A 15176-nucleotide genomic window follows, 5' to 3' on the forward strand; every position below is an offset into this window, starting at 1 on the left:
TTTGGGCTACTATTGAGATGTACTATCCCGAAGTCAAACCTGAAACCTCGTGATCAGCAGTCGCATAGGGAGCATTGAGTGCGGTCCGACCGTAGCTGTAGATAGCAGTATCTTTTTTAATGTGTCAATATAAGAACTGCGCTTAATTACTTAGTACGTATTTACCGTTGTATGTGCTGTTTCCTTTCATATGAAATCGAAGTAATCATTAAAATCGCCACGGACTTTCAGCAAACATCGTTTCTTTTGAGTACTATGTATTCTGGATAATTGAAATCTTTCTTTAAATATTGATATTACTTATTTAAAAGCGTGTTATTTAAGATACAGTATTCTGAAATTTACTTTTGAATTATTTTCGAGAAAACAAACCCGAGTATCTAATTTCTAACATAAGTATAGAAATGGATATAAATAAGAATCATATAGATTTGTCAATTTCTCGATTTCGAACAATCGACCGAGGGGACTGGAAACTCAGGGGAGAGGCCTTTGCTCAGCAGTGGGACATAGAAACAAGCTAAATAAAAAAAATAAATCAAATAGATTTGTATACAAATTTTAACAACTTAGGTATCTTGCCTAGTTTCATCTTTAAAGCATGTCCGTTCGTGTAATAAACGGTCACGCAGTTACATTTCATCTGTAGTTGCGTTTAAGAATGTAAATTCATCCATTAGATGTCGAAAGCGCAAATAACTAAGAGTTAAACTTATTTTGGTAAGCATACGATTACGGTTCACTTATGTAACATCGTTTACTTAGCACATGCCCTCGCCGAACGAGTTTTACTAGTTCCGCGAGACACGGTTCCATCTCACTATCTCATTTTTGTAACCTTGAACTAATTTCTATTATATTTAATACCGTTTTAATGTAAATTGTTTCCGTTATTTTGTAGGAAATACCGTTTGTTTGAATGTCCTTTATAATGGGAGACTGTAAACATACATTAAATCACATCACTTTACCGTAGGAGTAGGCAGCGACCGAAGTATTATGTACTTTGGTGTATCATAATATTTATTTTATGCACTATGTACTGAGAGTAGTATAACCGTATGATTCTAACCTTTGTTGAGTTATGCAAGATATTAAAAATAAATAATTTATGAGCTATTTGACTTGTCGCGAACGGCGTCTCTTTCTGTTTAAAATTTTTTCTTTTGTAATTTCACCTTTATTGTTATAATTTCGTTTCTATGATGTTGGTTTATGAAATCAATAATATGGACTGCTCGAGGCAAGTTATTGCGTTTTGCTTTAATTCGTGCATCGCCGTCTGCCAACGCTGACTTAAGGCATTGCATCACTATGCATAATGTGAACCTACGCGTAACCGCTTTAATTAGCATCATATTCATTGAATATTCTGATGATATATTAGTATTCCTTTGAAACTATATAAAGCAAACTATACGGTATATAATTAAATAAATAAAATATAGCGTGTCTATCATTCTCTCTGAATTTATATTTTCTTTATAATTACTTATAAATTAGTAAAAAAAACCTTCTTTGGAATTCTTATATAACAAAATAAAACGCAAAAAAGTATTCGTCGTATTTAATTAAACAAATTAACATTAATATTATGCGATATACTTGCTTATAAACTTAGAGGTAGTGTTAGAAGAATCCGCAGAGATCCGTAGTCTTTTTAGGAAACGCACCGCCGAAGAGTCTGACTGGCGTTCTACTCCAATCTATGAACAGCATCACGTCGTTTTGTAGTTCCGACTCTTGTAGAGAACATTTCTTGTAATTTTGCATTATAAACTCTATACCAGTATTCTTCTCACTGATAGGTGATAGTATATGTTTCAAGTCTATACTTTCGTCAGGCTGAACGTACAACAAGCGGTCATACAAGCCCAGGTTTTTGCAGATGCCTCGCTCTAGTGTCGGTATGGACATCAAGCCATTACTATTCTCCACTATAGATCTGTATTTGTTTATATCGGGCACTCTGTCGTCCCCACCGATGAAACTTTTTTTATTGTCCTCCACATTAAAGCCTATTACATGCCGCTCGTTCAACGCATTCCCTAGTTTCACGTGCCTATTAAAATCTTCTCGAATACTCTTCTTCGAGTAAACTTTTGGTAATTGATCGTCTGTCCTAATTCTGTCTCGGGTATATTTAGGTTTCTCTTTCTGTGTTGGTAAATATCCGTGGTTGTATTTCAAAATGGATACAGAGTCGTCACCCGTATTTGATTGATTAGATACCTCCATAGCCAGTGCTCGGCCTTGTTTCAAGAGTTCGTCAGCTTTATACTCCACTACCCTGCGATTGTCCGCCCTGTATCTCAACCTAATTGCCGGGTTTTTCTTGTTCATTTGTGCGACCTTTTCATCCATCGCATTTTTCTGAGCCTCGTCAAATCCAACTTTTATCTCACGCGGTGTATAGTCGTTACTATATGATTTAACGTTATGCCATTTATTACCGCGAGATAAGCTCCGAGTGTAAATATCACTGTGTTTTGCTTTATTCGATTCAGTTTTTACTGAATCCTCTAAAAAATATTCCAAAGATTTTAAAAATGGAAGTATCGCCATTAAATTATTTGATGGAAGTTGGAACTCTTTTGTCTTACCTGTTTTTCTTTTTTTGGGTAAATCAAACGGATTCCCTCGAAGTTCATCAGAATTTTCTTCGCTCTCCTCACTTTCTTCATGGTTATCAACCTGTCTGTAAAATCTGCGTTCTTTTCGTGTTTTGCCCACGCCTCTATTAGAAATTTCTACGTTTTTAGGAAATGTCTGAGCGTGGGTTTTTATTATATTACTTCTCAAATCCTCTTCTAAAATTTGCAGATTTATCTGTGGAGTTCTCTTGCTCTGAAATTGCTGTTTCTCGACTATATTTTTACGCTGGAAGTTAGTTGGCGGTCGCACTTTGACTACTTTAAATTCTGTGGCGTACGGAAAGCTGTCAGTCATTTTCACCAGAGGTATAGTTGATGGTACCACTACCTTCTTGTTATCTCTTGGCCGTGACTGGATATTTTTTAAATAATTTAACACGTTTCCTGCAAATTTAGAACTAGTCCATTGACCGTAAACTTTAGTAGTTTTCTCTGTAGGTGGTGGAAGTTCCACTTCGGATAATTCCTCTGTAAATTTTTGATTGTAAACATTTTTGCCGATGTTTTTCTCTTCATCGACAACTTTATAGAATGAATCGGAGATAGGTGGTTTATCTGACTCGAATGACTTACCCAAAATGTTAAAATAATGTGGAGGAGGGGGAGGGACTTCATACTCGGATAGAACTGGGAGACTGGTGCTGGTGGGAGGTTCATGACGTTCATTTTGATTGTGTACCTCATAATTACCACTGTGGTCACTCAGATTCCAGATGCTACTAGTATTAACAGGTTCTCTGTCGGCGGTATGCGTGAGAGCATAAATCTCCTCGTCCAACGACATCAAGGTTGGCTTCCTTACGTGATTTAATCCTACTTCGTGTTGAATAAAACTGTGTGGTGTTTTAAATCTAATAAAATTCTTACTTAGGTTAACTTGAGGTACGTTAGTAGTTTCAAAATTATTGTTCACTTCGTCGGTCTGCAAATCGCTTAAAACGATGTAGTTGTATATTGATTCGCCGTCCTTCAGAGCATTCTTACGGAAGGTCTTTTGTTCAAAACGAGACATTCGCCTGAGTGTGTGATTCCTTTCAATAGTCGATTTCATGATCATGTTCGCGCCGAAAATTTCCCCTTCCAAGCCGTTCTGTTCACCTGTGTTTTTGAAAACGTATTAGAAGAAACGTCAATCTAAACAAAGTGAATATGAAAAGTACATTAAAGATAAATACCATTGCCATTGGTTCCGTAACCAATGATGACACTGCCACCGCCGGGTAGCACGTAGCCGGAAAGCTGAAAATTTTAATATGGAAAGTCATTTTACGTACGTGAATTATTATCCAATAACGTAGACTACACACAGGGTTACTAAGTGAGTTTATATTCACCTGTATTATAGCAAAATTAAATTGTGGTGATGAATTTCATACATTTGCAGCTTCTTTGTCGCGTATTTCAAATACACAATTTTGTTTATTCAATTTCTTGTTTATTAAAGTCTACTCATAGAAAATCTCATTACGTATTGCTATTCATAAACTACATGTTTGCAATAGTAGTTTTAAGTAGTCTATGTGGTCATATAATATATTATATTCATTTGGGTCTCCGCCACAGTAATTTTCGTTTAATTTATAGTAGAATTTACGAATATTTATTGGCAAATACAATTTATATTTAAAATTGAAATAGTACATAAGAACTCAGTTCCATGTAAGTTTTAAAACGTCTTTCGTGCTGAAGTTTGTAACCGGAATAATTATTCAGATTAAGTTACCTGTTTCTATAGTTTCCTAATGTTCATATTAACAAATACTGTGACATACATAGTTACAATTTCGCGAACATTGCCCAACAGTATCAAGGTATTGATTCGCCGGAGGTAATACCGATACTTGTGATAAAACTGTCTCATTATGGATCAGCTGTCCTTGTCTGGGATCTAGTTTCATAATAGCTGTCTATGTCAATTTATCACATGATTATTTGTATAACGAGTCGTGGCTAAGGTGACCTCTGTTACCCGAAATACCCATGAAGCGCTTTGTCTACAAACACTCGTGATTTTAATGGCAAAATGTACTTGGGCATAGAATGCGGCCTTAACCCTTCAATTATAAGATCCGTGTACTAAAAGACGGTAATGATGATTTATTATAACTATGTTTTACTTTGATGTTGCATAAAATACTATAAATCATGCAAATTAAGCCAAACAGGATGAATCATGCAACTGGGTCCCACGCTGCATTAGTATAATGTAACTTTTCTAATGCTGAATAAATCAAAATAGAAATGTATGGAGACACTATTATGACATATTGCTAGATACTTACACTTTGCGAAGCTTCGCAGTATATGAGTCGGGAGTCCATGTATAGAGCCCAGGCCCCATAGTCCGACTGGTAGGAGAGACAGACATGGCGCCAAGTGTCCTTCGTCACCTCCACCGGCGAGCTTGAAGTCACTTCACTGTTTATAGAGATGCTCACTCGCTTCCCTCCTGAGTCCAGCCATAGTCTTACGACACGGTTGTTACCCTCAACTAAAACATTAATCACAAGAAAAAATAACACTTATTGGAGCATAAAGTCGTATAACCAGTGCACATAAATTATGTATGTCTCCATATTAGCCCTAATCACGCGCAGTGAGTGCGATACCATTACGAAAGTCGGTTCATTATTGTAAGAAATTTAGAATGTTGAACCTATTAAATACATATTGGGTTGTCACATGATTTGCATAAATATCGACTATTAGGCTTTCATGACCATTGTAACAATGAAACGAACAAACAAATTAACAATGACATACATATCAATGATATTTTAAACAAACTTGATTTATGGTCATAATTAAGTTGTCTTCGGACTGGAATTGGACAGCTTCATTGCTTATTCATATCGAGCACGCAGTAATATTAATACAAATAAACTCTGTTCTAACGTTTATTTATCTCGAACTGTTTAAAACAAATAACTGTGGCGCAGTCAACATAATGCCATCAAAAACATCCTGTAAAAAACCTCAAGTCTCGCAGCATAAAAAGTGGTGAGATCTATGTAATACCAAGTCGATTAATCTGTTTAGTCTCTACTGAAAGGACCTTCTGTCTTAAGTTATTACATAAGTTATTATCATGCCAATATTAAAAATATTTCACGTTTAAAACAAATAAATCGACCTGGCCATCGCATGATTTGATTATTAGTATGTACCACACTGCACAGCACGACGGGCCAGCAACCGAAATCCTCACTAGGGTCCTTCCGAATATAATGATTGAGATGAGTATCTTAAAGAAATTAATGCTCCTGAAATTTTAATGGCGAATTTGTGTTTTCATGCGATGACCAAGTCGATTTATTTGTTTTAAACGTGAAATATTTTTAATATTGGCATGATAATAACTTATGTAATAACTTAAGACAGAAGGTCCTTTCAGTAGAGACTAAACAGATTAATCGACTTGGTATTACATAGATCTCACCACTTTTTATGCTGCGAGACTTGAGGTTTTTTACAGGATGTTTTTGATGGCATCTCACTTCTTTTTGTAAAGCGAACTTAAGTCCAATTTGTATGGAAAGACGGTTATTTTTTTCATAATTTAACATATTTTCCTATTGAAATGTTGTTCAGTTTTATGGGCTAAACACCTTTAAGTTATGCCTCATACAGTAGGTACCTATGTACACCTATTATTTTCTATTATACTACAGTAATAATTAATTCATTAACTGCAAATGTAACCTTGTAATCCTATATAAATGTATAAGATTACAAAGTTATTCTTGCAGTTAATGTATTTAGAAAACTGGACTGAAATTAGAAAATATTGAAATTTTCCCATGATTAAAATACTAAATTCTATTTGTATTCTAAATTTGAAGCTTCTTAGTCTGCTAGAAATGCCTTAGACTTTTGATGATCGGTGAGTCAGTGAGTCAGTGAATCAGTGAGTGACAAAATTCAAAACTTTAACAAGTTGTCATTCTTAAAGTACTGGTTCAAATTGACTGAAATTTTCAATATACCGTGTTCATACAATGACTGATAAGTCGCTAAAAATTCAGGCTTCTTGTTTTATCCACAACGAAATTATAGGGGGTCGAAAATGGCCTGAATTGCTTCGAGAAAAGATGGTACGGCCGTGCCGCTTTTTTTTGCTCGACTTGCGGGGGCACTGCCGTGCCCCCAGATGATGTCACATTGTTTGCCTTAAGAATGTGGAATCTAGTGCGATGAAAGCAGATTGTCCGAATTGCTAAATTGTGCAACGTCTGGGCGTGCATCGAACAAGTTCACTTCAAAGGGGGTCAAATAAATTATAATAACGCAATCCATATTCGCTCATTACTTTGTTTTAGTGGTCTCGCTGGTAGATTACTTTCTACGCGACAACTTTGACGACCTTAATAAATAACGGCTTAGACGATGACGTATATAGATAGAAGTTTGAGATTCTTACCGACGTAATACGTGAATATGCTCTGGTCTCCGGTGATGTCGTAAACTCGGAACCAAGTGCAAAAAGTAAACTCTCTTATAGGCGGGGTGTCGATGTCATACTGAAGAAACTGTAATAATTGTGAGACATTTTAAACAATGACCTCAAAGTCCACTCATTATGAACTTTCATAAATCTTTGTTAGTCATCAACATTACCAAAGTTCGTTAGAGAACAATGATTAATTAATGTTGTTTCTTAAAACTTAGGTGTACAAGAATCTGAAGGAAGACTGTCTTTGTCAAGTGTAAAGTATTTGATCTTTAGTAAGATAGCGTAACTTTCAATCAAAAGAAATGTGTAGGATGATGCTGTGCTTGTAATTAATTATAAATCAAGCAAACCTGGGCGTATCCTTTTTGGGTGAGGACAATTTTATATACGGGTCTATTGATCGCCAAACCTGTAGTCACCGCACATAACACAACTAATACGTTTACCCAAACCATTTCAACACGAACTTGAAATACAACACCGTAATAAACACCCACTATTCTGTACACATTTCTTCAGTGAGAGAAGATACATTTATTAGAATAACTGCAAAATATAATCAAGAAAAATATCGTTTTAAATATGATAATGTGTTTTCACTAGAAAAACGAAATGCCAACTGATTGTTTCCCGTTGCTCAAACGATTGTTAATGCTTCGGTATTGTGTTTGTAAACCACGTTGTTATTTCTACAGTACATTGTTGTGTTCTGATTGTATTTCTGCTTATAATTTATATGACATTACTCTCTCCGACTCGTCAATGCGATGATTTAGCCTCATATATTGTTTACGTGTAGAAATTCCTGATTCGAGTGCGTATCAAAAATGATATCACTTCTTGAATTGATTGATACCGTATAGTAGGATTTCTCGAAACAAAAAGGTATTGTACGTAACGGATTTTAAATTCCTTTATTCTATTGTTTTACGCATAATTCAAATGAGTAATTGGGCTTGTCGACATTTTTGTTTTGGGTACCTTCCTTAGCGAAGAAAAGTTTACCGAAAATGATCTAAGCAATGTTTTTTTTGTAACCAGGTGAAGGCTCCTGCCTATTACATCGGAGGGCAGGCGCCGAGCACCCTGCCGCGCGGGGGCTCCATGCTGCGCGCCTTCTCGCCGGCGGCCCCGCCCGTGCCGGCTGACCGCGTCAAGACTCATCCAGGCGCAGGTGACACAAAATATCTAAAATTTAATAAAATTCACGAGCGAACCTTCAAAACGAAAAAAGCTCCGGAGACTAGACATTTTTCATTACAACCCAAATTGAATCAGGAAGCGAGTAATTTACAACCATTTCCTTTTCAATCATTTCGTCGTGGAGTTTCGCTTCCACGCTGAGATGACTATACAGTACATTGTGTATTATCATCTCGGTGTAAATTGACTTCGTGAAAATAAAGTTTAATTTTAAGAGGTTTTTAAGCGGGACCTGATTGGTGTTTGATATACTGCGGAGTAGACTGTTGGGTTTCTGGGGTATTCGTATGAGGTACAGAGCGGTGTGTGTGTAGGTCCCCCAGCGCCGGCCAAGCCGATGCGCACATACATCCCGGGGAGTGGGTCTGAACGCTGTTTCCCCTTCGCCGCGGCGGATTGCTCCCGGGGACCTGAACAACTATACACGATCCCCGGTAACCAGGCCCGCAACCTGTCAACACGTTCATTACGCTTTCAGAACTTAATTTGCTAATGCTTTGTCTGTAAAGAACTTTTGATATTGCGCTAACGAAAGCACTTATTTTGTTTACTATACATAAATGTTTTACCCCGTCCCATTATTTCTGAAATTATTACGTTTGGCCACGTTCGGTACAAACCAATATTTCAAGTACAACCCTTACGTTCTTCAATATATCTCTTTATACCGAACTCCTTCAAAATTTTCCTCTAAATCTATTAATATAAAGTGTATAGTATGTGTTAATACTAACTGCAAGTTCAGGTATTGTATGTGTGACTGATTTATTTATTCAAGAAAATATAATCGCAAGTATTATAGAAAACTTTTATATGATTCGCATGCTAAGTAGGTAGCTTTATTCCACCGTATTTATCAGACAAGTACCTATATGATACTATAATAGCAACACTTTGTATCTGAATGTTGTAAAAGCTACAAGAGATGGCGCTGTGTCATCAGACGGGACTGATTGGTTGTTCTGCGTGAACCCAGGGCACGCTGAAGGATACATGTCGTCGCCAGAACGCGGCGCCGCTCGCGCTCCTTATGAAGATCCCTACTACACCCAGTACCTGGGGCCCGCAGCCGGCAGACCGAATATTACACCGGTCATTGACGAAGAAGCCGGGTAAGTTGACTTTCTTCACTTTAATATTTTTTGTTTGTAGAAGGTGGCTATATTCGATTTTTCTTTAACAGTGACGGTGTTATTATTGACGACGCCTATCAAATGTACGGTGTGAACCCAATCACCACCGCTCCGCGGCCCATGCCGCGCCCGCCGTACGACGTCAGGTAACTGAAGTTATCTCAAGTATCCCGTCGATAGTTCGGGTAGTTTGCACACGTCCGGCATTTTGTAACTGATAAAAAATAATACAAGAAAATACAACAGTACCCAATCGGTTCCCAAACGAGATGTCTGCAAACTGCTTTAACTTACAAAAAACCAACGTGATCTCAAAATTTTGTAAGATTCTTTGTACATTCCATTATCACTACTAATGTTGATCATACCTGTGCTACGCGATATTGTGGCCACAATATAAACAAGGCTATGCGTCATGTTGTGCTGAACGCGAACTGATTCTGTCACAAGGGGAACGCCAGTAATGTTTCCAACGTGATAGATAGATAGGATCTCTTTATGACGTTGTTACAGGCCTCAACTTGATGAGATGCAGCGCCTCCGCGTGGAGAAGATGGAGAGGCAGCTCGCCAACTTGACCGGGCTCGTGCAGAAAGCTCTGCAGGTTCCCTCCCAGCCACCGGCTCCGGTCGTAGCTCCTCGTCAAGAGTACCAGGCCTACCAACAACCAGCTCGGCCAGCGACACAAGGTGAGCTCGCATAATTATATATTTTACAGAGGTGCGTTACTATTTAAATAGGAAAATGTGACTGATCAAGGAAATACGACAATTATTTTATCATCATACGAAGTACTGTTTTTAGGTTTTATTTAATTTACACAAAAATCGTAATCTTTTTGTAAAACTAAAGAAAAATATATTTCAGAAAAAGATTGTGTCTCCAGATTGGCTTTAAAAAAATCCTCAAAATTTGGGTCAATGAATTGGATCCGCTGACTGACTGACACGACGTGACGGTTTGCCGAACTGACTGTATAATTTACCAATAACTTCCGTCCGTTAACAAGGCATGCGTTTTCCTGCATTCAGATGGGGCGCGTTTTACGACCAACGAGCGACCTCCTAAATTAGGGAGGGATAAATTTCGTAAGTTTGATCGGAGGCGGTAAAAATAATATAAGTTGATGCATTGCTAATGTCAAACTGAAAACAAAATACAAAAGTAGCTATGATGCAAATAATAAAGGAAGCTGTTTTAAACATAGTTTTTGAACTCTTAACATTGTTAATCATGATTTGCTTGCTACTTCCTAAGCTAAGAGCATGAAGCAATCGCTTGTCGTTGCTGATTTAACTATACATTGTGGAGAAAAACAAAACCGCAAATTATGGGTGCTACCACATTCCATTTCCAACCAAGTAAATGCGATGGCAAGATGCTTCCGCACATCTTACTACGTTGGTCAGGGAAAGCGGCGCTTTCACATTGTCATTAATGTGTTCAACTTGTAGTTTACCAAATTACCTATTGACTTAACTAATGGCATTCGCAATGCATCCAGCGATCTACTTCAATCATTATCACACCGAACGCTTGCTTGCTAAATCGAGTGATATTTTTCTTATTTTCAGCTTGATCATGAACAATTGTATTAGACTCAATGCATCTGTTAAAAGTTCTATTATTGTATTTTTAATTGTCATCTCATTTCTCACTAATACAATCGTTGAGTTCACTGTATTCTAAGAATCCCATTATAATTATGAAGGAATGAATAATTATGATGATCGCTATTGTGATTGTGGTGATGACGTCATAAGTCTTTTGGTAGTAAAGGCTTGGTATGTAGATTATTAATAGCTAGTTTTGATAAGGTGCGCCAATAACGTAGTTGTGGCTATAGTCGAATGTAACATGTGAAAATATCGACAGGGACACACAAGTCACGTTTTGGTTTTATTTTTAGTAGAGATCGCAATTTAATGAGTTGTAATTACTTGTATTGTTACAGTATTAAGTTTTTACTAAGTAATATTTGAAGTTTGATTATTAATTTCATTAAAACATTAACTTCATAAAATCATTTTGTAAAGTTCGTTACTATTATTCTTAATCGGGGAAATGTACAAATGGCGATATGTGAAGGTTGTTGAACGTCGAAAAATAATGGGTGATCTTCTAATTTACTTGCCTTTTAAACACTGCACTTACTTATTTGAATGTGATTTATTCATCTTTGACAGAACTTTCGTCTCCCCTAACACATTCAAAGTCACCCAAGAAACACTCGTTTTCTCCTTTCACAAAATTTTTGGAAACCAGTTTGCACTTAATTTTTTACGACACTACCTCTTGTTACACACGGATCAATTCTTGGATCGGGTTCAATTTTGTATATTTTTTATTGTACAGACACACCTTAGTAGTTTTTTGCTCATTGAATTTGAATGCTAAGGCATTACGAAAGATTGAGATCCTTTTATTACAAATCAACAAAAGCAATAAACTTGTCTGACCAAACAACATTTGTCATTTCAGAGAAATCAGTATCGTTTGAAAAATCGGTATCCTTTAGTGATGATCCACCAGACATGAGCTCACCAAAGCAGCATTCACCCCAGCACTCAGGTATGCATACAATTGATGTTGTTTAGTTAGTAATAATCCCTTGTTGCCAGTTGACTGCATCTGATATACTGTAGTTACGTGTGAAGGGTGAACTGAGTATGTTATTGATAGTATGCCCTCGGTGGTGGTGCTATTTTAGAGGTACCTGGTTATTTTAACACACGACTTCAGCATCTCTCGTACCAGAAGCGAAGTCCGTCCGAGAGTACTGAAGTCCATTTTATTATGACAGCGTGTTGCCTGTACACTTTTCTGTTCTTATAATTTTATTAGGTATCGTCTTTTTATTATTGTTTTGGACGTTTATGGACTCATAGATGTTTGATGCTAGCGTTTTTATTAAAGGTGGTTTCGTAAACCCCTAATTATTTTTTTTTACATTAACGAAGAATTGAAAATGCCAGCTATCAATCAATCCCCTGTGTGAAATGAAATCGAATCCTCACATTGTACATTCATAAACAATGTCAGTTCAGATTATATTGATTTATGTTTTATTGAGTTACAATCATTATCTTCATTGATAGAATGGCCATAACCTCGAATCCTACATCGATATTGTTTGTAAAAATATTAAGATAGTATATACATATTTGGGAACGTCATCATATCATCTTTGACGCTGACGATATCCTCTGCTGTATATCTTTTCTGATCATTCGTAGTTAAGATCATAACCATGTTCATAATTCTTGTATTTGATTTCTTTCCGCTTACTTCTTTGCAATAACAAGCTGATACAAAACCAACAAAACCGGCAATCAAATCTTCCACATTGCCCCGGACGTCATCACAAGGTAAATTTTTGTTATCCATAGATATTTAAATATTCATGTACTAATATGAAAGTGGAGATATTAAGATTACTGTGCCATTGTCGCTTTGACTCATGCCGGATTACTGGTAACGTAACATGGTGGCGGATACTAATAATTAATGATATAATTAGTAATTTAATATTTATTTTATCATTCGACAAAAGCTTGGCAACAGCTTTGAATGATTTATACAAATAACACTTTGCTAGAGTAACGCCATTGCATTTTAATAACAATATCACGCTTTCATTTTTAGCTTTATACGGCGGGGTTGAGTTTAAAACATTGTAGTAATCGGATATTTATAACGTTTTATTGCAGAGCGCGACCGGCTCAAGCCAGCACCACCACCAAAACCCGCTGGCTTGGTAGGGCAACAAATGAATCTTGTGCCACAGAGGACATACACCATCAATGTCACTCCGGACTTCTTCAACCAGCTGCGCGTTCTGCAGAAGCAGAGCCGGGACTTACGGATAGAGGTATGTTACACCATGTCACTATTCATCATTGCATTGCAACTAATGCGAGAGTTAACATAACAGTTCGAGCGGATATGTTAGCCTCTGCGAATAAGATACTTTGTTGATGTTTTTTACACATTAAGGCATAAGTGATTTGATTCGCAGACACGGAATTTGCGCCGTTCGACACTGGCGCACGCCATACAGATGCGGCAGTTGATGGCCGAGACCATCGTGAAAATTGGGGCTCTGGCAGCGAGCTTCTGTGAGCATGATCCTGAATCTGTACGTATACAATATCTTTTAATCTTTTATTGCTTACACTTAGTTTGGATATCGTTGTAAATGTAATATTTTAATTATAGCAACTCACCCGTGAGGAAGAGATCTATCGCCAGGACATGCTGCTGCTCGAGAACGATCTCTACGAGCTTGAGGCTACAGTCGAGCGCCTGCGAGGCCAGGCTGCTAACAGGTTATACTCTATTCCGATATTTTATATAATAATATTCTTTCGATCCGTTTTTTGTCTGTCTTATTAACCATTGCATTTTTTGTTCTAATAATAGTTTTCGTAACATTATTTGTTAGTTTGAAGTCAATAAAATTCTCTAACGTTGCTATTTCAGGGAGACTCGCGTTAACATGGCAGACATAGAGCGCATCGCCATGGTTCTCTCTAAGAGCAGCAAGACAGTCGCCGACTGGAAGCTCAAGTTCCCGATACTGCAAGAGACCATGAAGACAAAACTTGCTTCAGAGATGGAGAAGGTAAGACAATACAAATTAATTTTACCGTCACTTGAACCACGTTGTATTTAAATAGCTGTCGTACCGGTAGATGCTGGCCGACAAAACCTATTTCAAAAGCATTTGCGTAATCGTACATATCGGAAATTATATGAAAAGTATATAAAATGACTCATGAGTCCATAAATATAATTCCAGGTGGTGCGCAAAGAGAAGATGTTGGAAGAGGAGCCGGAGCGCCTGGAGCTAGCACTGCGCCGCTGCAAGAAGCTCACCGGCACACTTGTCACCCTGAAACGGTACAGGAATTTGGTCATGACTAACACCCGGTCACAACAAAGCTAATTTATTTCAAGTTTTACTGAACAAATTCGGTTTGGCAGGCTTGCTTGCGTCCAGGAGCAGCGTCTGCCTATGAACGATGGCCGCGTCTCACCGGTCTCTTCACAGAGCTCCACATTTACCGCCGGCCCCTCCTCTGAGGAGTGCGCCTCTGACAGTACATGTCATATCGCACAGAACCATAACAAGGTATTGAAAGTATTCTTATTTCCGAGACCCTAGACCTAACCCTCCCGACATCAAATATTAAATGCAGGAAGAAAACTACGAAGATATTTAGCTAAACAGAAATTCTGTCTTAAAAGATAAATAAAAGTATTTTTTCTTCCTGTCAAATCTTGTAGAACAATAAGTTATATGAAATATTATAACAATTTATTTGCAGACAGAATAAGCAGAAACCATATATAAGACAAGTTTCAGATGCTATCATTTATAATGTACCATGCGCTTAACAATTGCAGGTTTGCCAAGAGTTATAAAATTTGCATTTTTTTCCAACACTTCGATTTATTTGCGAAGTGATAGTTTATTTTATTTGCTCAACACGTCACCCCTTAGCTTGTTTAGTATATACCGATTATAATTACGGCTTCATTTGAACTATATGCATAAGCCCCTGTTACTTTCTGAAACACAAAATTTGCATGTTTACTGCACCCGTTTCGTAAGCTTATCCTGACCTTACCATCTCTTTTAAGCAAACCTTTAGACACAGACTGTAGTCGCTTACTCTTTTTTTATTTAGTATAACATTTAACATTTCTTATCCTATAGTTATTAGACCA

The 15176-nt window shown here is 37.2% G+C and overlaps 2 protein-coding genes across 14 annotated transcripts in view; one reads left to right on the forward strand and one right to left on the reverse strand.

The window, feature by feature from the left end:
- LOC142986186 (coiled-coil domain-containing protein AGAP005037) overlaps positions 1–15176 on the forward strand; it is a 387196-nt gene that overhangs the window by 364406 nt on the left and 7614 nt on the right. For 7 of the 12 annotated variants that reach the window (XM_076134511.1, XM_076134517.1, XM_076134512.1 and 4 more), the window contains 14 exons: positions 8149–8281; positions 8625–8744; positions 9287–9422; positions 9494–9589; positions 9957–10132; positions 10475–10531; positions 11925–12014; positions 12749–12811; positions 13154–13314; positions 13462–13581; positions 13662–13771; positions 13926–14067; positions 14245–14345; positions 14430–14577. In XM_076134511.1, the coding sequence (XP_075990626.1) occupies positions 8149–8281; positions 8625–8744; positions 9287–9422; positions 9494–9589; positions 9957–10132; positions 10475–10531; positions 11925–12014; positions 12749–12811; positions 13154–13314; positions 13462–13581; positions 13662–13771; positions 13926–14067; positions 14245–14345; positions 14430–14577 (1653 nt within the window). Of the gene's footprint in view, positions 1–8148; positions 8282–8624; positions 8745–9226; positions 9423–9493; positions 9590–9956; positions 10133–10474; positions 10532–11924; positions 12015–12748; positions 12812–13153; positions 13315–13461; positions 13582–13661; positions 13772–13925; positions 14068–14244; positions 14346–14429; positions 14578–15176 lie in introns of all 12 variants that reach the window. The other 5 variants (XM_076134516.1, XM_076134514.1, XM_076134515.1 and 2 more) reach the window with 5 other exon arrangements.
- Positions 1553–7936, reverse strand: LOC142986188 (uncharacterized). 2 transcript variants are annotated; one of them, XM_076134525.1, is made up of 6 exons: positions 7458–7936; positions 7075–7183; positions 4937–5145; positions 3830–3893; positions 2604–3752; positions 1553–2522 (listed from the first exon to the last, which is right to left on the reverse strand). In XM_076134525.1, the coding sequence occupies exons 1-6, from the start codon at positions 7560–7562 to the stop codon at positions 1630–1632; spliced, it is 2529 nt and encodes an 842-aa protein (XP_075990640.1). In that variant the 5' UTR covers positions 7563–7936; the 3' UTR covers positions 1553–1629. The 2 variants fall into 2 exon arrangements, with proteins under 2 accessions (XP_075990640.1, XP_075990638.1); XM_076134523.1 differs by having other exon boundaries at positions 1553–3752; positions 7458–7935.

The sequence above is a fragment of the Anticarsia gemmatalis genome, chromosome Z (genome assembly GCF_050436995.1).
Source record: "Anticarsia gemmatalis isolate Benzon Research Colony breed Stoneville strain chromosome Z, ilAntGemm2 primary, whole genome shotgun sequence".
Classification (NCBI taxonomy): domain Eukaryota; kingdom Metazoa; phylum Arthropoda; class Insecta; order Lepidoptera; family Erebidae; genus Anticarsia; species Anticarsia gemmatalis.